At 41.7% G+C, this 25,399-nt stretch overlaps 1 protein-coding gene across 1 annotated transcript in view; it reads left to right on the forward strand.

Annotated features, from left to right (window-relative positions):
* Nucleotides 1-25,399, forward strand: part of LOC130069411 (collagen alpha-1(XXIV) chain-like) — a 145,806-nt gene that overhangs the window by 62,051 nt on the left and 58,356 nt on the right. The window contains exons 15-19 of the mRNA XM_056233278.1: nt 4,328-4,381; nt 4,467-4,511; nt 5,361-5,414; nt 5,885-5,938; nt 11,526-11,579. Of these exons, the coding sequence (XP_056089253.1) occupies nt 4,328-4,381; nt 4,467-4,511; nt 5,361-5,414; nt 5,885-5,938; nt 11,526-11,579 (261 nt within the window). The remainder of the gene's footprint in view (nt 1-4,327; nt 4,382-4,466; nt 4,512-5,360; nt 5,415-5,884; nt 5,939-11,525; nt 11,580-25,399) is intronic.

Below are 25,399 nucleotides of genomic sequence, written 5' to 3' on the forward strand. Positions count from 1 at the left end.
ATTTGTTAGGAGGAGTTCAATAAGCAGATAACATTGCTTACAGACATCACTGAGATACTATTATAGCTTATATATATATAAGCTATAATAGTATCTGTATATATGTATACGTATATGTACAAAATATGTATTTTCTTAAAAAACTCTACATGGCTTTTATTAATTTTATTTCAGCTTTAGTTGTTGTTTTAGTACATCTTTGACTTGACAACTAGCTGAAATAATAGATTTCAGTTAATTTAAGCGACTTGCGCTAAAATAAAGCAATCCAAAAATAATGCTAAAATGTTAATCAATTAATTCATTGATTTTTATGTTTTATCAACAGTTTAATGTTGTTTTTAATAATTTATTAAAATATTTTAACATTTATTTAATGGTTTAATTTTTGAGTAATTTGGCCATGCATGATTTTTTATTAGTTGTTGTTGTTGTTTTATATAAATATGTCTTTATAGTTTTTATACTTTTTTATTCCAGTTTTAGTTTTAGTTTAGTACATCAAGTGAAACTAACTGTAAATGATAAATGTTGAAAATATATATTTGATTGTGTTTCAGTTAATGTTTATTTTATTTCGAGTAACAAACATCATGGTTTTAGTTTCAGCTAACGATAATAACCCTGTTAAATTCACTCTTACATTCCTCTTCAACTCTTTTCCTTCATTGGTAATGTGTGTTTCCAGGTTTGATTGCTGCCATGTGTTCGGCTCCTGCAGGTCTGAGTTAAAAAAGCCAATCCTCTTACATGTCATGTTCAGTAGGCAGTCTCTAACAGTCGAGGACTCCTCTGGTTGTTCCGGCTTTAAAACACACATGTCCGAGGCTGGCCGAAGCCCCAGAGTCTCGTAAAGCGGCGGACTGAGATGTCAGACGCTGTCGGGATGTCAGGCGGGAAGATTTAAAGCGGGATGTTGCAGATTCTCGATGCGTTTTCATCCTGCCTCCGCTGTTGCTCCTGTATCTGTCGGCCGTCCCGTCCTCAGATGATGATCCGTGTTTTCGTCTCGGTGGCGGAGAGGATGTGAGAGCCGTGAAAGTCAGTTCTGTGCAATGATGCCCTGTTGATTCCTGCTCCGAAAGGTTGAGTCGGACACGCTGAATCGGGACGTACAGTACATGAAATAGAGACAAAATTAAGGGTTTTTTTCTCAGCGATGCCATAGAAGAACCAGTTTTGCTTCCCTTAAGAACATTTCAACATTTTTTTCCTCTATAAAGAACCTTTTATGGAATGATTAGATTCCATTGATGCCAGTTAAGAAGCTTTATTTTTAGAGACCTGCTTCTGTAATATAAACTATAAATATAAATATAAACTATAAACCATACACTACCGCTAAAATGTTTCGGCTCACTTTTTGAAGAGAAGTTAAAGGACTTATTAAATTGACCGTAAAGACATTTATAATGTTTCAATAGATTCTGTTTCAAATAAATGCTGTTCTTTTGAACTTTCTATTCATCAAAGAATCCAGAAAAAAAAACATGTATGATGACTGTTTTCAACACTGATAATAATCATAAATGTTTCTTGAGTATCAGATCCTCATATTAGAGTGATTTCTGAAGGATCATGTGACACTGAAGACTGGAGTAATGATGCTGAAAATTCAGCTTTGATCACAGGAATAAATTACACTTTACTGTATATTCACATAGAAAACAGCTGATTTACATTACAATAATATTTCACTGTTTTACTGTATTTTTGATCAAATCAATTTAGCCTTGGTGAGACTTCTTTCAAAACATTAAAAAATCTCACAGACCCTGAACTTTTGAATGCAAGTGTTTCATTAGTTTATGAGCTTGCTTGTCTAGAGACCGCAGAATCAGCTTGCACTAACTATGATCTGATTATACATTTCTGTCCGAGTTCAGAAGTTTTGCATCTCATATTCCCATTTCTCAGTCATTTTTCACCTTCTTCTCTTTCTTCTGTCACTTCTTTATCACGTGCGGCGGACAGAAAAGCTTATTTATGGCATGTGTGTATGCATTAAGAGCTCTTTCAGCTCCAGATGTGCAGATCTCCTTCAAGCCACACATCTATTAAAGGCATTACCATGTTTTTTGCACATGTACTATGGTAATACCATGGTATAATGTTAATGCTTGAATTGATGTAATGATTTGAAATGATGCTAATTTTACTTGTCGTTCACTCGTAACAGCCACTCATGCTCCACCGGTCAAAAGTCTTTGGTTTTTAGTTTTTGAAAGTCTCTTATACTCACCAAAGCTGCGTTTATTTGATCAAAAATACAGTAAAACAGTGAAATATTATTGTAATGTAAATCAGCTGTTTTCTATGTGAATATACAGTAAAGTGTAATTTATTCCTGTGATCAAAGCTGAATTTTCAGCATCATTACTCCAGTCTTCAGTGTCACATGATCCTTCAGAAATCACTCTAATATGAGGATCTGATGCTCAAGAAACATTTATGAATATGATCAATGTAACTGTGATACATTTTATTTTTCAGGATTCTTTGAAAGTTCAAAAGAACAGCATTTCTTTGAAATATAATCTTTTGTTACATTATACATGCCTTTACTGTCACTTTTGCTCAGCTGAATGCATCAGAGATGAATATGCGTATTAATGTGTGCAGTTTTCCTGTAGGCTCCAGGTGAATGGAGGCTGGTTCCCAGACATACGTGCGGTTTAATGGTTTAAAAAGCCTTTAATGAGAAACAGCCTCACAAACAACTGCACTGAAGAGCTGAGCACAGACCACAGGCGCCGTCCTTCACATGTTTAAAATATACAAATATGACCAGAAATATATTTTAGAACAATATATTGTTAAAGGTACACTGACATTTTTTTTTTGTAAAGTTAACCAAATATAAATAATGAATCAATACATCATCAATGGTTCTTCCAAAACATTATTTTCCCCTACTATAGAATATATAAATATTTTACCCAAAAATATATTATTATCACTTTTTAAATGTTAAAAATTATTACATTATTTTTTATTTTTTATTATTATTTAATTTTTTATTTAAAGTTTTTTTTTTGGGGGGGGGGGGGTCATATGCAAATGATAGTTACACTGATGTTGCCTTTCGTACCAACTTTTCCCAAAAAATGTGCTTGTAAAAGAAAAAAGTTGCTCCAGCATGATATCGTACATTAAAACGTACCCTTCTGTCCTGATCTTGAGTGACAATAAACACACGTGTACCTCAGCGGGAGCCGGTCACTGCTCCTCTCTCCGGGGGAACTGCACAAGCCTGCGTGAGAGGCTTAAATCACAGGATAATGTGGATTGAGGACTTTCAGTTCATTGTCAGTTTGGAACATGTCGTTTGAATTCATAGCAGACGAATGTCTTTCGCACCGGAGGATCCTTTTCAGTTTCTAGAACTATTGCCGGAAGTTCCCGGATTTTAGGAACTAGGAACGATTTTAGTTCTGGGAACTCGTTTTAGAGGAACTGATTTACTCCTCCTTCAGAGTCGGTCTAAACCAGCACTATAGGAACTACAGGGACGTTAGTGTTCTCTGATTGGCCGAACGCACGCGCAGGGGCGGCCTTACCTATGTTTCAATTGAAACAGGCCCCGCCCTCCAAGGGGGGCCCCAACAGACCAGCAAAACCCCATTCATTTTCTCCGTAGGATATTGATTTTCAGCCATAATGTCTAAACCATCCAAGGTAGATTGGTTTGAAACGAAAGTTTCTGCTCCTATAAAAGCCACAAGGTATGAAATCAACCTTGTTATTCGAGATCTTCTGGAGAAATACTACACTACCCATAATTCTAAGCAAAACACTGACGTCTCTGATTGGTCGAACTCGCGGTTACCGTGGCGACGTTTACCGCCCCCGCGAACGGCTTGGAGCTGAAGTATAATATCGGTAGTTTATGTATTTATACCTTTGCCTTTTTTGCCGGTAGGGTAAAATGTTTTTTTTTTTAGCAGGAAAAGAATTTTAAGAGGAAATGAAACGTACATATGCCAGTGGTGCTGAAAAACGAAAGATATCGGACAACAAAAGAAAAGCTTAAGTCTATCAAAACCAAAAGTGAAGTTACCCTGAGTGAAAGGGCGAGGCTTATTCCAACGTAAAACGCTGTATAATTGTATATAGTTTTAATCAAATAAAGTTGGATTATTTCTATGTTGAGCTGAAAGTGCACGTAATAAGAAAGTGCACGCCCCCGGATGCTTAAGGCCGCTGCTGACCGGTGAGAATGTCCTAACAAATCTGTCATTCGGTGAATCTGTTAGGAATCATTCACTGAACTACAGGAAAGATGAATGCTGTTGTATTGATCGAGTCTGTTCCTCTGTTCCCGCAGGGGGATCCCGGGATTGAGGGACCCCGTGGGATTCCTGGCATTGTGGGACCTCAGGTAACGGCCCGTCAGTTACGCCTCAAGCTGTGTGATCTCTAACCTCATTGGCTGGACACTGAAGATCTTGTTCTCTCATTGGCAGGGCCTGAGCGGAGGGGCGGGGCCTCCTGGAATGAAAGGTGATAAGGTGATTTAAATATTTCTATTATTGAAGCGAACAGTTTACGCTGTATTTATAAGACATTTATTCACTTTTTGAGCATAGACCTGAAAATTCAATTTCCAGCTTAAACTGTGGTAAATCTCGAACGCTTTAGAGCGACAGACTGAAGTTTGATCTCTTTTCAAATATGACACTTGGCAGATTATTGTTTTAAAAAGTTTTAAAAAATGAACTTAAAAAAAGTTACAAAATTTTACGAGTAATGTTATGAAAAATACTATTTTAATACTATTTCTTTTTAAAATCACGTTTTACTCAAAAACTGCAAGAAAATCAAAGCCATAAATCTAAACAAGTCGTGCTCCACATCTGAGGCTGATCTCTCAGTAGACGAGCGTTCAGTGAGAGTGTGTTCGGCTGCAGTACCAAACGCTTCCACTAGAGGAAACTCGACTCATTCATTACTCGTAAAATCGTTTTAAAACATTAACTGAAATAAAATTAAATTACATTTTTTTTATCTAATTAATCACATGATGTGCCGATGAATTAACCAGATTTAATCGCACATCAAATCTGACTGAGAAATTACTCCCAAAAGATTTAAAGTCCTTATTGTGTTAAATGAGAAAAACTTCAATAGACATTAAAAAAAAATGTAGATATAAGATCTAATATTTTCTCATTGATAGTAAAATGACACTAGTTGGAATCAAGACAAAGAAGAAGCTCAAATATGATGTTGATTTCCATTTATGTCCCATTTATTCTATGTGAAAACATATTTGCAAACTCTTGTGTTGTGTTGTGTATGTTTAATGCCGGCGGTGTGTGTTGAGTGTTTTCTATAATCTGTGATGCTGTATGATCTAGAGTGAGCCTGGATTGAGGGGTGAACCAGGAGAAAGTGGATATCAGGGAGACAAGGTGAGAGTCAAGAGAGTCAGAACAATATGTTATCAACCTTTACATGGTCATGAAATCACTAACCAACACACACTGTCCACTGATGGTCTTACTGGAGACTTTCGAAGACTAAAGAAAGTATAAACTCAAAAGCTTGCTTCATGACATACATTAATTACATGGCTTAAATTTAAGCATTTATGTATTTGAATTGCATTTATTAGTGCTATTACAGAAATATGACCTGTTTCATTTATGTATGAATGACAAATATGCATCACTTAGTTTTATTAGTTCATTAGTTTTTCATGTTAAAACTGTGTGATACAAATGGATGGATATTTCTATATGCATCTAGTTTTTGAGTTTGATTCCGGTGAAGTAATGAAACTTCACTGGTCTTAAAGTGTGGGAATCTTTTCTATGTCCATGGATTTGATGTTTGATGCAGACAGCGAGGAGACTGAGTTTTATTTGTGTTTCTCTTCCAGGGAACGGCTGGGAATCCCGGCCCAACAGGACCACGCGGAAAACCAGGACCGATTGTAAGACCGCCTGTGTTCTTACTCTGTGTTAAATACAAATGAAGCTCTGTGATGTTCTGTTGAGAGAACTACACTGCAGAAAACTGTGTCCTTCCTCTTGTTTTCCAGCACAAATATCTAAACATTCTTAAAACAAGATACTTTTGACTGGAGAAGCAGAATTACTTCAGATATCAAGTCTTGTTTTCTGAAAAATTAATGAAAAATTCTAATTTCATTTAGTAACATTAGGCAGAAAATTGACAGAAAATTCTGTCAATGGCGGGAAAGCGTTGCGTCATAAATGACGGGAAATTCGGTTAATGGCGGGAAATTCTGTCAATAGCGGGAAAGCGTTGCATCATAAATGATGGGAAATTTGGTCAATGGCGGGAAAGCGTTGCATCATAAATGGCGGGAAAGTGTTGTGTCATAAATTACGGGAAATTCGGTTAATGGCGGGAAATTCTGTCAATGGCGGGAAAGCGTTGAATCAAATGATGGGAAATTTGGTCAATGGCGGGAAAGCGTTGTGTCATAAATGATGGGAAATTTGGTCAATGGCGGGAAAGCGTTGCATCATTAATGATGGGAAATTTGGTCAATGGCGGGAAAGCGTTGCATCATAAATGGCGGGAAAGTGTTGTGTCATAAATTACGGGAAATTCGGTTAATGGCGGGAAATTCTGTCAATGGCGGGAAAGCGTTGAATCAAATGATGGGAAATTTGGTCAATGGCGGGAAAGCGTTGTGTCATAAATGATGGGAAATTTGGTCAATGGCGGGAAAGCGTGTCATAAATGATGGGAAATTTGGTCAATGGCGGGAAAGCGTGTCATAAATGATGGGAAATTTGGTCAATGGCGAGAAAAAGCGTTTTATAAATGATGGGAAATTTGGTCAATGGCGGGAAAGCGTTGCATCATAAATGGCGGGAAAGCGTTGTATCATAAATGACGGGAAATTCGGTTAATGGCGGGAAAGCGGTGCATCATAAATGACGGGAAATTCGGTTAATGGCGGGAAAGCGGTGCATCATAAATGATGGGAAATTTGGTCAATGGCGGGAAAGCGTTGCATCATTAATGATGGGAAATTTGGTCAATGGCGGGAAAGCGTTGCATCATAAATGATGGGAAATTTGGTCAATGGCGGGAAAGCGTTGCATCATAAATGATGGGAAATTTGGTCAATAGCGGGAAAGCGTTGCATCATAAATGATGGGAAATTTGGTCAATGGCGGGAAAGCGTTGCATCATTAATGATGGGAAATTTGGTCAATAGCGGGAAAGCGTTGCATCATAAATGATGGGAAATTTGGTCAATGGCGGGAAAGCGTTGCATCATTAATGATGGGAAATTTGGTCAATGGCGGGAAAGCGTTGCATCATAAATGATGGGAAATTTGGTCAATGGCGGGAAAGCGTTGCATCATAAATGATGGGAAATTTGGTCAATAGCGGGAAAGCGTTGCATCATAAATGATGGGAAATTTGGTCAATGGCGGGAAAGCGTTGCATCATAAATGATGGGAAATTTGGTCAATGGCGGGAAAGCGTTGCATCATAAATGATGGGAAATTTGGTCAATGGCGGAAAAACGTTGCATCATAAATGATGGGAAATTTGGTCAATAGCGGGAAAGCGTTGCATCATAAATGATGGGAAATTTGGTCAATGGCGGGAAAGCGTTGCATCATTAATGATGGGAAATTTGGTCAATGGCGGGAAAGCGTTGCATCATAAATGATGGGAAATTTGGTCAATAGCGGGAAAGCGTTGCATCATTAATGATGGGAAATTTGGTCAATGGCGGGAAAGCGTTGCATCATAAATGGCGGGAAATTTGGTCAATGGCGGGAAAGCGTTGCATCATAAATGGCGGAAAAGTGTTGTGTCATAAATTACGGGAAATTCGGTTAATGGCGGGAAATTCTGTCAATGGCGGGAAAGCGTTGAATCAAATGATGGGAAATTTGGTCAATGGCGGGAAAGCGTTGTGTCATAAATGATGGGAAATTTGGTCAATGGCGGGAAAGCGTTGCATCATTAATGATGGGAAATTTGGTCAATGGCGGGAAAGCGTTGCATCATAAATGGCGGGAAAGTGTTGTGTCATAAATTACGGGAAATTCGGTTAATGGCGGGAAATTCTGTCAATGGCGGGAAAGCGTTGAATCAAATGATGGGAAATTTGGTCAATGGCGGGAAAGCGTTGTGTCATAAATGATGGGAAATTTGGTCAATGGCGGGAAAGCGTGTCATAAATGATGGGAAATTTGGTCAATGGCGGGAAAGCGTGTCATAAATGATGGGAAATTTGGTCAATGGCGAGAAAAAGCGTTTTATAAATGATGGGAAATTTGGTCAATGGCGGGAAAGCGTTGCATCATAAATGGCGGGAAAGCGTTGTATCATAAATGACGGGAAATTCGGTTAATGGCGGGAAAGCGGTGCATCATAAATGACGGGAAATTCGGTTAATGGCGGGAAAGCGGTGCATCATAAATGATGGGAAATTTGGTCAATGGCGGGAAAGCGTTGCATCATTAATGATGGGAAATTTGGTCAATGGCGGGAAAGCGTTGCATCATAAATGATGGGAAATTTGGTCAATAGCGGGAAAGCGTTGCATCATAAATGATGGGAAATTTGGTCAATGGCGGGAAAGCGTTGCATCATTAATGATGGGAAATTTGGTCAATAGCGGGAAAGCGTTGCATCATAAATGATGGGAAATTTGGTCAATGGCGGGAAAGCGTTGCATCATTAATGATGGGAAATTTGGTCAATGGCGGGAAAGCGTTGCATCATAAATGATGGGAAATTTGGTCAATGGCGGGAAAGCGTTGCATCATAAATGATGGGAAATTTGGTCAATAGCGGGAAAGCGTTGCATCATAAATGATGGGAAATTTGGTCAATGGCGGGAAAGCGTTGCATCATAAATGATGGGAAATTTGGTCAATGGCGGGAAAGCGTTGCATCATAAATGATGGGAAATTTGGTCAATGGCGGGAAAGCGTTGCATCATTAATGATGGGAAATTTGGTCAATGGCGGGAAAGCGTTGCATCATAAATGATGGGAAATTTGGTCAATGGCGGGAAAGCGTTGCATCATTAATGATGGGAAATTTGGTCAATGGCGGGAAAGCGTTGCATCATAAATGATGGGAAATTTGGTCAATAGCGGGAAAGCGTTGCATCATTAATGATGGGAAATTTGGTCAATGGCGGGAAAGCGTTGCATCATAAATGGCGGGAAATTTGGTCAATGGCGGGAAAGCAATGCATCATAAATGATGGGAAATTTGGTCAATGGCGGGAAAGCGTTGCATCATAAATGATGGGAAATTTGGTCAATGGCGGGAAAGCGTGGCATCATTAATGATGGGAAATTTGGTCAATGGCGGGAAAGCGTTGCATCATTAATGATGGGAAATTTGGTCAATAGCGGGAAAGCGTTGCATCATAAATGATGGGAAATTTGGTCAATGGCGGGAAAGCGTTGCATCATTAATGATGGGAAATTTGGTCAATGGCGGGAAAGCGTTGCATCATAAATGATGGGAAATTTGGTCAATGGCGGGAAAGCGTTGCATCATTAATGATGGGAAATTTGGTCAATAGCGGGAAAGCGTTGCATCATAAATGATGGGAAATTTGGTCAATGGCGGAAAAGCGTTGCATCATAAATGATGGGAAATTTGGTCAATAGCGCGAAAGCGTTGTATCATAAATGGCGGGAAATTAATTTGGTCAATGGTGGGAAAGCGTTGCATCATTAATGATGGGAAATTTGGTCAATGGCGGGAAAGCGTTGCATCATTAATGATGGGAAATTTGGTCAATGGTGGGAAAGCGTTGCATCATTAATGATGGGAAATTTGGTCAATGGTGGGAAAGCGTTGCATCATTAATGATGGGAAATTTGGTCAATGGCGGGAAAGCGTTGCATCATTAATGATGGGAAATTTGGTCAATGGCAGGAAAGCGTTGCATCATTAATGATGGGAAATTTGGTCAATGGCGGAAAAGCGTTACATCATTAATGATGGGAAATTTGGTCAATAGCGGGAAAGCGTTGCATCATAAATGGCGGGAAATTTGGTCAATGGTGGGAAAGCGTTGCATCATTAATGATGGGAAATTTGGTCAATAGCGGGAAAGCGTTGCATCATAAATGGCGGGAAATTAATTTGGTCAATGGCGGGAAAGCGTTGCATCATTAATGATGGGAAATTTGGTCAATGGTGGGAAAGCGTTGCATCATAAATGATGGGAAATTTGGTCAATGGCGGGAAAGCGTTGCATCATAAATGGCGGGAAATTAATTTGGTCAATGGTGGGAAAGCGTTGCATCATTAATGATGGGAAATTTGGTCAATGGCGGGAAAGCGTTGCATCATAAATGATGGGAAATTTGGTCAATGGCGGGAAAGCGTTGCATCATAAATGGCGGGAAATTAATTTGGTCAATGGTGGGAAAGCGTTGCATCATTAATGATGGGAAATTTGGTCAATGGTGGGAAAGCGTTGCATCATTAATGATGGGAAATTTGGTCAATGGCGGGAAAGCGTTGCATCATAAATGGCGGGAAATTAATTTGGTCAATGGTGGGAAAGCGTTGCATCATTAATGATGGGAAATTTGGTCAATGGCGGGAAAACGTTGAATCATAAATGATGGGAAATTTGGTCAATGGCGGGAAAGCGTTGCATCATAAATGGCGGGAAAGCGTTGTGTCATAAATGACGGGAAATTCGGTTAATAGCGGGAAAGCGTTGCATCATAAATGGTGGGAAATTAATTTGGTCAATGGTGGGAAAGCGTTGCATCATAAATGATGGGAAATTTGGTCAATGGCGGGAAAGTGTTTCATCATAAATGATGGGAAATTTGGTCAATGGCGGGAAAGCGTTGCATCATAAATGGCGGGAAAGTGTTGTGTCATAAATGACGGGAAATTTGGTCAATAGCGGGAAAGCGTTGCATCATAAATGGCGGGAAATTAATTTGGTCAATGGTGGGAAAGCGTTGCATCATAAATGATGGGAAATTTGGTCAATGGCGGGAAAGCGTTGCATCATTAATGATGGGAAATTTGGTCAATGGTGGGAAAGCGTTGCATCATAAATGATGGGAAATTTGATCAATGGCGGGAAAGCGTTGCATCATAAATGATGGGAAATTTGGTCAATAGCGGGAAAGCGTTGCATCATAAATGATGGGAAATTTGGTCAATGGTGGGAAAGCGTTGCATCATAAATGATGGGAAATTTGGTCAATGGTGGGAAAGCGTTGCATCATAAATGATGGGAAATTTGGTCAATGGTGGGAAAGCGTTGCATCATAAATGATGGGAAATTTGGTCAATGGTGGGAAAGCGTTGCATCATTAATGATGGGAAATTTGGTCAATAGCGGGAAAGCGTTGCATCATAAATGGCGGGAAATTTGGTCAATAGCGGGTGTCATAAATGTATCTTGATTTAAGAATGTTTAGATATTTGTGCTGGAAAACAGAAACACTGAGGAAGAACATCATGTTTGCACATTTGTGTGGAGTTTGGTGTGATGTTTATGGCTGATGTTCTCTCTCTGACAGGGGAAAACGGGTGAAGCGGGCCCTCGAGGGCCTCCGGGGCCACCAGGACCCGAGGTGAGAACCGTCACTCAGGAAAACCTGTCGGAAACTGACTGTAATTGTCGGAACAACTAATGAACAAACGTACAGTTGGAATTGAACATCTTCTATTTTGAAAACCCAGAATTTCACTCGATGTTCCTCGTTATTTCGGGTTCATGCTGGGAGGAAACTTTCAGATGCTTCTGCCAGATAGAAATGAAAATTAAGCAATTCTGTCCTGATTTTGAAGGAAATTTACATAATTGTGTGGATTGTTGAAATTTGTTAAAAGCTTTCAAGTGGACTTAAATATCACCAGAGTAGCCAGAATACTTAATAGAGTGCTTTAGTGTTGCTCACTGGCGTTGGTTCCAGTAGTATTTTTCTTTTCTCCCATCGTGATTTAAAGTCTTTGTTAAAGTTACAAACCATGAACCAAACCACCAGCTATGAAGTGAACCACAACATTACTAACTTTGATTTGAAGCAAATAAATGAGAAAAACGGACAAAAAGACTAGACTGTGAACTTAACGGCTTTAGTGAGGGAAAGAACTACAATCCCATGAAGCATTGCAAATGACATAATTAACTGAGAAATATTAAACTATTAAAGGCACACTGTGGAATTTTTGGCCACTAGGGTGCGCTCGACCTGTAATTTTCACGTCTAGTGCCCCTAGAGGCCACAAGCGCCGCAGCATTGTCGCAAAAGTCAACAAACAGTCAACCGGTCAACCTCCCGTGTCTTTATGTGTGTCCAGACGGCATTTGATTTGTATGTTGGAGAAAGTTAATCGATTCACTACTGACCAAAATAATAATATAAATATAAGATTAATAATATAAATCCTATAAAGAAAACAAATTGAATAAAAGTAGCATACACAGAAAACAATGTCTGATCAGGTAAGTCGCATTGACAAGGGTTGCCCAATCCTGCTCCTGCCGATCGTCTGTTCTGCACAGTTCATCTCCAACCCTAATCAAACACACCTGAAGCAAACAATTAACGTCTTCAGGATCTCTTTGCAATGGGTTGGAGATGAAATCGAGTAACGTTAGTCGACTCGGGAAATCGTGTAACAAAACTGATATAACTCACTACATATTTCCGTTATTTGTAGTCTACAGTTTGTTTTTCCTTTTACACAAATACAAACATATATGAGCTGAAAGGAAAAAAAAAAACATTTACATTTGTATACGGCAGTATGTTGTGACTTATATCAGTTTTGTTACACGAATTCGCAGTAAATATTACATTATATATACACTTTTATGCCGATGTTTATTTTAAACTCTCCCTTTTTCTTTTTTTGGTCTCCTCTGACAAAATCTTTGCTTTCTTCGCTTTCTTCCGAGTAGCTGTTGATTCAGCCATGACGACAACATACAGACGCCGGCAATCAAACGCGAGTTGAGCTCTCACGTTAGAATAGACTTTATGCACAGCCCTTTGTTTCCTGTCTGTCATTATTGGACAAACTGATTAGTCCAGGTGTGCCTGATTATTGTTACTGAGGCCAGGCACACCTGAATTAAGCAGTTTGTCCAATAATGACAGACAGGAAACAAAGGGCTGGCTGAAGTTCAGGAAGTAGTGAAGCTGTGCATAAAGCCAATTTGAGGAAGTTGGGGTGGTGGGGGAAGTGACGTATGCCGTAAAGCGGTCGAATTTTGTAGTTCTTTTTGTGCTCGGGTTCCTACCCGAAACCCGAAGTTACATAGTGCTAGTAAAAGCGATACAGACACCTTCAGGCTTCGGCAGACCTGTCATTCAACCTATTGTAAGTCGATGTACCATCTCAATGGGTTTTGGTAATATATTATAAAGGTTGAAAAGTTCCACAGTGTGCCTTTAATTTAAAGTTGTTGATTATCTCTAGAAACAATATTATTTCGTTTATTGCCAAATATGAATAAATAAATACAAATATTTAGGTATTTTGCCAGAATAGCGAAACTGGATTACATGCTTCATGGGAGGGGGCGGAGCTAAAGTGCTCTTTTGAGTGCACTCTCTGATTGGTGGAATGTTTTGCACAGCACTATGGGTAATGCAGTTTTTACTACAAATTCAGCTGTTAAACACGATTATTTTAATAATATGGAAATAATGCTAACGGATGGCTTCAACTAAACCATAAACCATCCATAAACAACCTCTGAGCTCACAGTAGGGATATATAAGTCATTATTAAAAAAACTTCCCTATGAAGAAAACGAATGGGATTGTAAGAATACCTATAGAAAGCTAGCCGTTAGCATTCCCGTTCATCTCAATGGTGTTTGCAGGTGTGTGAGAGGTCAGTGACTGAGTTGGTTTGGTTGTGTGTGATAATCTAATGGTGTTTGCAGGTGTGTGAAAGGTCAGTGACTGAGTTGGTTTGGTTGTGTGTGATAATCTGATGGTGTTTGCTGGTGTGTGAGAGGTCAGTGACTGAGTTGGTGTGGTTGTGTGTGATAATCTAATGGTGTATGCTAGGTGTGTGAGAGGTCAGTGACTGAGTTGGTCTGGTTGTGTGTAATAATCTGATGGTGTTTGCTGGAGTGTGAGAGGTCAGTGACTGAGTTGGTTTGGTTGTGTGTGATAATCTAATGGTGTTTGCTGGTGTGTGAGAGGTCAGTGACTGAGTTGGTTTGGTTGTGTGTGATAATCTAATGGTGTTTGCTGGAGTGTGAGAGGTCAGTGACTGAGTTGGTTTGGTTGTGTGTGATAATCTAATGGTGTTTGCTGGTGTGTGAGAGGTCAGTGACTGAGTTGGTCTGGTTGTGTGTGATAATCTGATGGTGTTTGCTGGAGTGTGAGAGGTCAGTGACTGAGTTGGTTTGGTTGTGTGTGATAATCTAATGGTGTTTGCTGGTGTGTGAGAGGTCAGTGACTGAGTTGGTGTGGTTGTGTGTGATAATCTAATGGTGTTTGCTGGTGTGTGAGAGGTCAGTGACTGAGTTGGTCTGGTTGTGTGTGATAATCTGATGGTGTTTGCTGGAGTGTGAGAGGTCAGTGACTGAGTTGGTGTGGTTGTGTGTGATAATCTAATGGTGTTTGCTGGTGTGTGAGAGGTCAGTGACTGAGTTGGTGTGGTTGTGTGTGATAATCTAATGGTGTATGCTAGGTGTGTGAGAGGTCAGTGACTGAGTTGGTCTGGTTGTGTGTAATAATCTGATGGTGTTTGCTGGAGTGTGAGAGGTCAGTGACTGAGTTGGTTTGGTTGTGTGTGATAATCTAATGGTGTTTGCTGGTGTGTGAGAGGTCAGTGACTGAGTTGGTTTGGTTGTGTGTGATAATCTAATGGTGTTTGCTGGAGTGTGAGAGGTCAGTGACTGAGTTGGTTTGGTTGTGTGTGATAATCTGATGGTGTTTGCTGGAGTGTGAGAGGTCAGTGACTGAGTTGGTTTGGTTGTGTGTGATAATCTATGTAATCTATGTATATGTTTTTTTTTTTTTTTTTTTTTTTTTTTTTTTTTTTTTTTTTTTTTGTTCTTGTTTGTTTTTTACTTTTTTTACTTTGATTGTTATGGCCCCCGAGTATAAGCTTTAGAGCTTCTTTGGGGACCAGTTCACATACTTGATCATCTTCTTTGTTCTTGGCATTAGTATGTATGTGAATAAAGATGTCTCTCTCTCAAAAAAAAAATCTAATGGTGTTTGCTGGAGTGTGAGAGGTCAGTGACTGAGTTGGTTTGGTTGTGTGTGATAATCTGATGGTGTTTGCTGGTGTGTGAGAGGTCAGTGACTGAGTTGGTCTGGTTGTGTGTGATAATCTAATGGTGTTTGCTGGTGTGTGAGAGGTCAGTGACTGAGTTGGTCTGGTTGTGTGTGATAATCTGATGGTGTTTGCTGGAGTGTGAGAGGTCTGTGACTGAGTTGGTCTGGTTGTGTGTGATAATCTAATGGTGTTTGCTGGTGTGTGAGAGGTCAGTGACTGAGTTGGTTTGGTTGTGTGTGATAATCTAATGGTGTTTGCTGGTGTGTGAGAGGTCAGTGACTGAGTTGGTCTGGTTGTGTGTGATAATCTAATGGTGTTTGCTGGTGTGTGAGAGGTCTGTGACTGAGTTGGTTTGGTTGTGTGTGATAATCTAAAGGTGTTTGCTGGTGTGTGAGAGGTCAGTGACTGAGTTGGTCTGGTTGTGTGTGATAATCTAATGGTGTTTGCTGGAGTCTGAGAGGTCAGTGACTGAGTTGGTCTGGTTGTGTGTGATAATCTGATGGTGTTTGCTGGTGTGTGAGAGGTCAGTGACTGAGTTGGTCTGGTTGTGTGTGATAATCTAATGGTGTTTGCTGGTGTGTGAGAGGTCAGTGACTGAGTTGGTTTGGTTGTGTGTGATAATCTAAAGGTGTTTGCTGGTGTGTGAGAGGTCAGTGACTGAGTTGGTCTGGTTGTGTGTGATAATCTAATGGTGTTTGCTGGAGTGTGAGAGGTCAGTGACTGAGTTGGTCTGGTTGTGTGTGATAATCTGATGGTGTTTGCTGGTGTGTGAGAGGTCAGTGACTGAGTTGGTCTGGTTGTGTGTGATAATCTAATGGTGTTTGCTGGTGTGTGAGAGGTCAGTGACTGAGTTGGTCTGGTTGTGTGTGATAATCTAATGGTGTTTGCTGGAGTGTGAGAGGTCAGTGACTGAGTTGGTTTGGTTGTGTGTGATAATCTAAAGGTGTTTGCTGGTGTGTGAGAGGTCAGTGACTGAGTTGGTTTGGTTGTGTGTGATAATCTAATGGTGTTTGCAGGTGTGTGAGAGGTCAGTGACTGAATTGGTTTGGTTGTGTGTGATAATCTGATGGTGTTTGCAGGTGTGTGAGAGGTCAGTGACTGAGTTGGTTTGGTTGTGTGTGATAATCTAATGGTGTTTGCTGGTGTGTGAGAGGTCAGTGACTGAGTTGGTCTGGTTGTGTGTGATAATCTAATGGTGTTTGCAGGTGTGTGAGAGGTCAGTGACTGAGTTGGTTTGGTTGTGTGTGATAATCTGATGGTGTTTGCTGGTGTGTGAGAGGTCAGTAACTGAGTTGGTTTGGTTGTGTGTGATAATCTAATGGTGTTTGCTGGAGTGGGAGAGGTCAGTGACTGAGTTGGTTTGGTTGTGTGTGATAATCTGATGGTGTTTGCTGGTGTGTGAGAGGTCAGTGACTGAGTTGGTCTGGTTGTGTGTGATAATCTAATGGTGTTTGCTGGAGTGGGAGAGGTCAGTGACTGAGTTGGTTTGGTTGTGTGTGATAATCTAATGGTGTTTGCAGGTGTGTGAGAGGTCAGTGACTGAGTTGGTTTGGTTGTGTGTGATAATCTAATGGTGTTTGCTGGTGTGTGAGAGGTCAGTGACTGAGTTGGTCTGGTTGTGTGTGATAATCTAATGGTGTTTGCAGGTGTGTGAGAGGTCAGTGACTGAGTTGGTTTGGTTGTGTGTGATAATCTGATGGTGTTTGCTGGTGTGTGAGAGGTCAGTAACTGAGTTGGTTTGGTTGTGTGTGATAATCTAATGGTGTTTGCTGGAGTGGGAGAGGTCAGTGACTGAGTTGGTTTGGTTGTGTGTGATAATCTGATGGTGTTTGCTGGTGTGTGAGAGGTCAGTGACTGAGTTGGTCTGGTTGTGTGTGATAATCTAATGGTGTTTGCTGGAGTGGGAGAGGTCAGTGACTGAGTTGGTTTGGTTGTGTGTGATAATCTAATGGTGTTTGCAGGTGTGTGAGAGGTCAGTGACTGAGTTGGTTTGGTTGTGTGTGATAATCTAATGGTGTTTGCTGGTGTGTGAGAGGTCAGTGACTGAGTTGGTCTGGTTGTGTGTGATAATCTAATGGTGTTTGCAGGTGTGTGAGAGGTCAGTGACTGAGTTGGTCTGGTTGTGTGTGATAATCTAATGGTGTTTGCTGGTGTGTGAGAGGTCAGTGACTGAGTTGGTTTGGTTGTGTGTGATAATCTAATGGTGTTTGCTGGTGTGTGAGAGGTCAGTGACTGAGTTGGTCTGGTTGTGTGTGATAATCTAATGGTGTTTGCTGGTGTGTGAGAGGTCTGTGACTGAGTTGGTCTGGTTGTGTGTGATAATCTAATGGTGTTTGCTGGAGTGTGAGAGGTCAGTGACTGAGTTGGTTTGGTTGTGTGTGATAATCTAATGGTGTTTGCTGGTGTGTGAGAGGTCAGTGACTGAGTTGGTTTGGTTGTGTGTGATAATCTAATGGTGTTTGCTGGAGTGTGAGAGGTCAGTGACTGAGTTGGTTTGGTTGTGTGTGATAATCTAATGGTGTTTGCTGGTGTGTGAGAGGTCAGTGACTGAGTTGGTCTGGTTGTGTGTGATAATCTGATGGTGTTTGCTGGAGTGTGAGAGGTCAGTGACTGAGTTGGTTTGGTTGTGTGTGATAATCTAATGGTGTTTGCTGGTGTGTGAGAGGTCAGTGACTGAGTTGGTTTGGTTGTGTGTGATAATCTAAAGGTGTTTGCTGGTGTGTGAGAGGTCAGTGACTGAGTTGGTCTGGTTGTGTGTGATAATCTAATGGTGTTTGCTGGAGTGTGAGAGGTCAGTGACTGAGTTGGTCTGGTTGTGTGTGATAATCTGATGGTGTTTGCTGGTGTGTGGGAGGTCAGTGACTGAGTTGGTCTGGTTGTGTGTGATAATCTAATGGTGTTTGCTGGTGTGTGAGAGGTCAGTGACTGAGTTGGTTTGGTTGTGTGTGATAATCTAAAGGTGTTTGCTGGTGTGTGAGAGGTCAGTGACTGAGTTGGTCTGGTTGTGTGTGATAATCTAATGGTGTTTGCTGGAGTGTGAGAGGTCAGTGACTGAGTTGGTCTGGTTGTGTGTGATAATCTGATGGTGTTTGCTGGTGTGTGAGAGGTCAGTGACTGAGTTGGTCTGGTTGTGTGTGATAATCTAATGGTGTTTGCTGGTGTGTGAGAGGTCAGTGACTGAGTTGGTCTGGTTGTGTGTGATAATCTAATGGTGTTTGCTGGAGTGTGAGAGGTCAGTGACTGAGTTGGTTTGGTTGTGTGTGATAATCTAAAGGTGTTTGCTGGTGTGTGAGAGGTCAGTGACTGAGTTGGTTTGGTTGTGTGTGATAATCTAATGGTGTTTGCTGGTGTGTGAGAGGTCAGTGACTGAGTTGGTCTGGTTGTGTGTGATAATCTAATGGTGTTTGCTGGTGTGTGAGAGGTCAGTGACTGAGTTGGTCTGGTTGTGTGTGATAATCTAATGGTGTTTGCAGGTGTGTGAGAGGTCAGTGACTGAGTTGGTTTGGTTGTGTGTGATAATCTGATGGTGTTTGCTGGTGTGTGAGAGGTCAGTGACTGAGTTGGTTTGGTTGTGTGTGATAATCTAATGGTGTTTGCTGGTGTGTGAGAGGTCAGTGACTGAGTTGGTCTGGTTGTGTGTGATAATCTAATGGTGTTTGCTGGTGTGGGAGAGGTCAGTGACTGAGTTGGTCTGGTTGTGTGTGATAATCTAATGGTGTTTGCTGGTGTGGGAGAGGTCAGTGACTGAGTTGGTCTGGTTGTGTGTGATAATCTAATGGTGTTTGCTGGAGTGGGAGAGGTCAGTGACTGAGTTGGTTTGGTTGTGTGTGATAATCTAATGGTGTTTGCTGGTGTGTGAGAGGTCAGTGACTGAGTTGGTCTGGTTGTGTGTGATAATCTGATGGTGTTTGCTGGTGTGTGAGAGGTCAGTGACTGAGTTGGTCTGGTTGTGTGTGATAATCTAATGGTGTTTGCTGGAGTGGGAGAGGTCAGTGACTGAGTTGGTTTGGTTGTGTGTGATAATCTAATGGTGTTTGCAGGTGTGTGAGAGGTCAGTGACTGAGTTGGTTTGGTTGTGTGTGATAATCTAATGGTGTTTGCTGGTGTGTGAGAGGTCAGTGACTGAGTTGGTCTGGTTGTGTGTGATAATCTAATGGTGTTTGCAGGTGTGTGAGAGGTCAGTGACTGAGTTGGTTTGGTTGTGTGTGATAATCTGATGGTGTTTGCTGGTGTGTGAGAGGTCAGTAACTGAGTTGGTTTGGTTGTGTGTGATAATCTAATGGTGTTTGCTGGAGTGGGAGAGGTCAGTGACTGAGTTGGTTTGGTTGTGTGTGATAATCTGATGGTGTTTGCTGGTGTGTGAGAGGTCAGTGACTGAGTTGGTCTGGTTGTGTGTGATAATCTAATGGTGTTTGCTGGAGTGGGAGAGGTCAGTGACTGAGTTGGTTTGGTTGTGTGTGATAATCTAATGGTGTTTGCTGGTGTGTGAGAGGTCAGTGACTGAGTTGGTTTGGTTGTGTGTGATAATCTAATGGTGTTTGCTGGTGTGTGAGAGGTCAGTGACTGAGTTGGTCTGGTTGTGTGTGATAATCTAATGGTGTTTGCAGGTGTGTGAGAGGTCAGTGACTGAGTTGGTCTGGTTGTGTGTGATAATCTAATGGTGTTTGCTGGTGTGTGAGAGGTCAGTGACTGAGTTGGTTTGGTTGTGTGTGATAATCTAATGGTGTTTGCTGGTGTGTGAGAGGTCAGTGACTGAGTTGGTCTGGTTGTGTGTGATAATCTAATGGTGTTTGCTGGTGTGTGAGAGGTCTGTGACTGAGTTGGTCTGGTTGTGTGTGATAATCTAATGGTGTTTTCTGGAGTGTGAGAGGTCAGTGACTGAGTTGGTTTGGTTGTGTGTGATAATCTAATGGTGTTTGCTGGTGTGTGAGAGGTCAGTGACTGAGTTGGTCTGGTTGTGTGTGATAATCTAATGGTGTTTGCAGGTGTGTGAGAGGTCAGTGACTGAGTTGGTCTGGTTGTGTGTGATAATCTAATGGTGTTTGCTGGTGTGTGAGAGGTCAGTGACTGAGTTGGTCTGGTTGTGTGTGATAATCTAATGGTGTTTGCAGGTGTGTGAGAGGTCAGTGACTGAGTTGGTTTGGTTGTGTGTGATAATCTAATGGTGTTTGCAGGTGTGTGAGAGGTCAGTGACTGAGTTGGTTTGGTTGTGTGTGATAATCTAATGGTGTTTGCTGGTGTGTGAGAGGTCAGTGACTGAGTTGGTCTGGTTGTGTGTGATAATCTGATGGTGTTTGCTGGAGTGTGAGAGGTCAGTGACTGAATTGGTTTGGTTGTGTGTGATAATCTGATGGTGTTTGCAGGTGTGTGAGAGGTCAGTGACTGAGTTGGTTTGGTTGTGTGTGATAATCTGATGGTGTTTGCTGGAGTGTGAGAGGTCAGTGACTGAGTTGGTCTGGTTGTGTGTGATAATCTAATGGTGTTTGTTGGAGTGTGAGAGGTCAGTGACTGAGTTGGGTTGGTTGTGTGTGATAATCTGATGGTGTTTGCTGGTTTGTGAGAGGTCAGTGACTGAGTTGGTTTGGTTGTGTGTGATAATCTGATGGTGTTTGCTGGAGTGTGAGAGGTCAGTGACTGAGTTGGTCTGGTTGTGTGTGATAATCTAATGGTGTTTGTTGGAGTGTGAGAGGTCAGTGACTGAGTTGGTTTGGTTGTGTGTGATAATCTAATGGTGTGTGAGAGGTCAGTGACTGAATTGGTTTGGTTGTGTGTGATAATCTGATGGTGTTTGCAGGTGTGTGAGAGGTCAGTGACTGAGTTGGTTTGGTTGTGTGTGATAATCTAATGGTGTGTGAGAGGTCAGTGACTGAATTGGTTTGGTTGTGTGTGATAATCTGATGGTGTTTGCAGGTGTGTGAGAGGTCAGTGACTGAGTTGGGTTGGTTGTGTGTGATAATCTGATGGTGTTTGCTGGTGTGTGAGAGGTCAGTGACTGAGTTGGTTTGGTTGTGTGTGATAATCTGATGGTGTTTGCTGGTGTGTGAGAGGTCAGTGACTGAATTGGTTTGGTTGTGTGTGATAATCTGATGGTGTTTGCTGGTGTGTGAGAGGTCAGTGACTGAGTTGGTTTGGTTGTGTGTGATAATCTAAAGGTGTTTGCTGGAGTGTGAGAGGTCAGTGACTGAGTTGGTTTGGTTGTGTGTGATAATCTGATGGTGTTTGCTGGTGTGTGAGCGGTCAGTGACTGAGTTGGTCTGGTTGTGTGTTATAATCTAATGGTGTTTGCTGGAGTGTGAGAGGTCAGTGACTGAGTTGGTTTGGTTGTGTGTGATAATCTGATGGTGTTTGCTGGTGTCTGAGCGGTCAGTGACTGAGTTGGTTTGGTTGTGTGTGATTATCTAATGGTGTTTGCTGGTGTGTGAGAGGTCAGTGACTGAGTTGGTTTGGTTGTGTGTGATAATCTAATGGTGTTTGTTGGAGTGTGAGAGGTCAGTGACTGAGTTGGTTTGGTTGTGTGTGATAATCTAATGGTGTGTGAGAGGTCAGTGACTGAATTGGTTTGGTTGTGTGTGATAATCTGATGGTGTTTGCAGGTGTGTGAGAGGTCAGTGACTGAGTTGGTTTGGTTGTGTGTGATAATCTAATGGTGTTTGCTGGTGTGTGAGAGGTCAGTGACTGAGTTGGTTTGGTTGTGTGTGATAATCTGATGGTGTTTGCTGGTGTGTGAGAGGTCAGTGACTGAGTTGGTTTGGTTGTGTGTGATAATCTAATGGTGTTTGCAGGTGTGTGAGAGGTCAGTGACTGAGTTGGTTTGGTTGTGTGTGATAATCTGATGGTGTTTGCTGGTGTGTGAGAGGTCAGTGACTGAGTTGGTTTGGTTGTGTGTGATAATCTAATGGTGTTTGCTGGTGTGTGAGAGGTCAGTGACTGAGTTGGTTTGGTTGTGTGTGATAATCTGATGGTGTTTGCTGGTGTGTGAGCGGTCAGTGACTGAGTTGGTCTGGTTGTGTGTGATAATCTAATGGTGTTTGCTGGAGTGTGAGAGGTCAGTGACTGAGTTGGTTTGGTTGTGTGTGATAATCTGATGGTGTTTGCTGGTGTCTGAGCGGTCAGTGACTGAGTTGGTTTGGTTGTGTGTGATTATCTAATGGTGTTTGCTGGTGTGTGAGAGGTCAGTGACTGAGTTGGTTTGGTTGTGTGTGATAATCTAATGGTGTTTGTTGGAGTGTGAGAGGTCAGTGACTGAGTTGGTTTGGTTGTGTGTGATAATCTAATGGTGTGTGAGAGGTCAGTGACTGAATTGGTTTGGTTGTGTGTGATAATCTGATGGTGTTTGCAGGTGTGTGAGAGGTCAGTGACTGAGTTGGTTTGGTTGTGTGTGATAATCTAATGGTGTTTGCTGGTGTGTGAGAGGTCAGTGACTGAGTTGGTTTGGTTGTGTGTGATAATCTGATGGTGTTTGCTGGTGTGTGAGAGGTCAGTGACTGAGTTGGTTTGGTTGTGTGTGATAATCTAATGGTGTTTGCAGGTGTGTGAGAGGTCAGTGACTGAGTTGGTTTGGTTGTGTGTGATAATCTGATGGTGTTTGCTGGTGTGTGAGAGGTCAGTGACTGAGTTGGTTTGGTTGTGTGTGATAATCTAATGGTGTTTGCTGGTGTGTGAGAGGTCAGTGACTGAGTTGGTTTGGTTGTGTGTGATAATCTGATGGTGTTTGCTGGTGTGTGAGAGGTCAGTGACTGAGTTGGTTTGGTTGTGTGTGATAATCTAATGGTGTTTGCTGGTGTGTGAGAGGTCAGTGACTGAGTTGGTTTGGTTGTGTGTGATAATCTGATGGTGTTTGCTGGTGTGTGAGAGGTCAGTGACTGAGTTGGTTTGGTTGTGTGTGATAATCTAATGGTGTTTGCTGGTGTGTGAGAGGTCAGTGACTGAGTTGGTTTGGTTGTGTGTGATAATCTGATGGTGTTTGCTGGTGTGTGAGAGGTCAGTGACTGAGTTGGTTTGGTTGTGTGTGATAATCTAATGGTGTTTGCTGGTGTGTGAGAGGTCAGTGACTGAGTTGGTTTGGTTGTGTGTGATAATCTGATGGTGTTTGCTGGTGTGTGAGAGGTCAGTGACTGAGTTGGTTTGGTTGTGTGTGATAATCTAATGGTGTTTGCTGGAGTGTGAGAGGTCAGTGACTGAGTTGGTTTGGTTGTGTGTGATAATCTAAAGGTGTTTGCTGGTGTGTGAGAGGTCAGTGACTGAGTTGGTTTGGTTGTGTGTGATAATCTGATGGTGTTTGCAGGTGTGTGAGAGGTCAGTGACTGAGTTGGTTTGGTTGTGTGTGATAATCTAATGGTGTTTTTATGTGTGTGAGAGGTCAGTAACTGAGTTGGTTTGGTTGTGTGTGATAATCTGATGGTGTTTGCAGGTGTGTGAGAGGTCAGTGACTGAGTTGGTTTGGTTGTGTGTGATAATCTGATGATGTTTTCAGGTGTGTGAGCGGTCAGTGACTGAGTTGGTTTGGTTGTGTGTGATAATCTAATGGTGTTTGCATGTGTGTGAGAGGTCAGTGACTGAGTTGGTTTGGTTGTGTGTGATAATCTGATGGTGTTTGCTGGTGTGTGAGAGGTCAGTGACTGAGTTGGTTTGGTTGTGTGTGATAATCTAAAGGTGTTTGCTGGTGTGTGAGAGGTCAGTGACTGAGTTGGGTTGGTTGTGTGTGATAATCTGATGGTGTTTGCTGGTGTGTGAGAGGTCAGTGACTGAGTTGGTTTGGTTGTGTGTGATAATCTGATGGTGTTTGCTGGTGTGTGAGAGGTCAGTGACTGAGTTGGTTTGGTTGTGTGTGATAATCTGATGGTGTTTGCTGGTGTGTGAGAGGTCAGTGACTGAGTTGGTTTGGTTGTGTGTGATAATCTAATGGTGTTTGCAGGTGTGTGAGAGGTCAGTGACTGAGTTGGTTTGGTTGTGTGTGATAATCTAATGGTGTTTGCAGGTGTGTGAGAGGTCAGTGACTGAGTTGGTTTGGTTGTGTGTGATAATCTAATGGTGTTTGCAGGTGTGTGAGAGGTCAGTGACTGAGTTGGTCTGGTTGTGTGTGATAATCTAATGGTGTTTGCTGGTGTGTGAGAGGTCAGTGACTGAGTTGGTTTGGTTGTGTGTGATAATCTAATGGTGTTTGCTGGTGTGTGAGAGGTCAGTGACTGAGTTGGTTTGGTTGTGTGTGATAATCTGATGGTGTTTGCTGGTGTGTGAGAGGTCAGTGACTGAGTTGGTCTGGTTGTGTGTGATAATCTAAAGGTGTTTGCTGGTGTGTGAGAGGTCAGTGACTGAGTTGGTTTGGTTGTGTGTGATAATCTAATGGTGTTTGCAGGTGTGTGAGAGGTCAGTGACTGAGTTGGTTTGGTTGTGTGTGATAATCTAATGGTGTTTGCTGGTGTGTGAGAGGTCAGTGACTGAGTTGGTTTGGTTGTGTGTGATAATCTGATGGTGTTTGCTGGTGTGTGAGAGGTCAGTGACTGAGTTGGTTTGGTTGTGTGTGATAATCTAATGGTGTTTGCAGGTGTGTGAGAGGTCAGTGACTGAGTTGGTTTGGTTGTGTGTGATAATCTAATGGTGTTTGCAGGTGTGTGAGAGGTCAGTGACTAAGTTGGTTTGGTTGTGTGTGATAATATAATGGTGTTTGCAGGTGTGTGAGAGGTCAGTGACTGAGTTGGTCTGGTTGTGTGTGATAATCTAATGGTGTTTGCTGGAGTGTGAGAGGTCAGTGACTGAGTTGGTCTGGTTGTGTGTGATAATCTAATGGTGTTTGAAGGGATTTGGCGCATGTGGACGTCAGATGGCGTCCTTCATAGTTTAATACAACACAACATTAATCACATTCCAACTGTTTATAGTCTTCGATAAATAGCCTGACTTGTGTCTTTCTTGGCAGGCATGTCTACTTCCTTGTTATTTGTGTTAGTTTTGTGTTTGGTGAAGATGATTTATCTCTTGATAATCCCAAACATGATTGTGGCTCTTTATTAGTGTAAACACAGACGCATCTGTGCGGCAAATGGATGAAACTCACCCAGCGCTAGAGTTTAGCGCCTCGCATGCTAGTCTGATATCCGCTAACTGGCTAGTCAGTTGCCCTCTTGTGGCACTTCTGTATTAT

Source organism: Rhinichthys klamathensis, unplaced genomic scaffold (assembly GCF_029890125.1).
Source record: "Rhinichthys klamathensis goyatoka isolate OS25496 unplaced genomic scaffold, OSU_Roscu_1.1 h1tg000366l_1, whole genome shotgun sequence".
Lineage (NCBI taxonomy): Eukaryota > Metazoa > Chordata > Actinopteri > Cypriniformes > Leuciscidae > Rhinichthys > Rhinichthys klamathensis.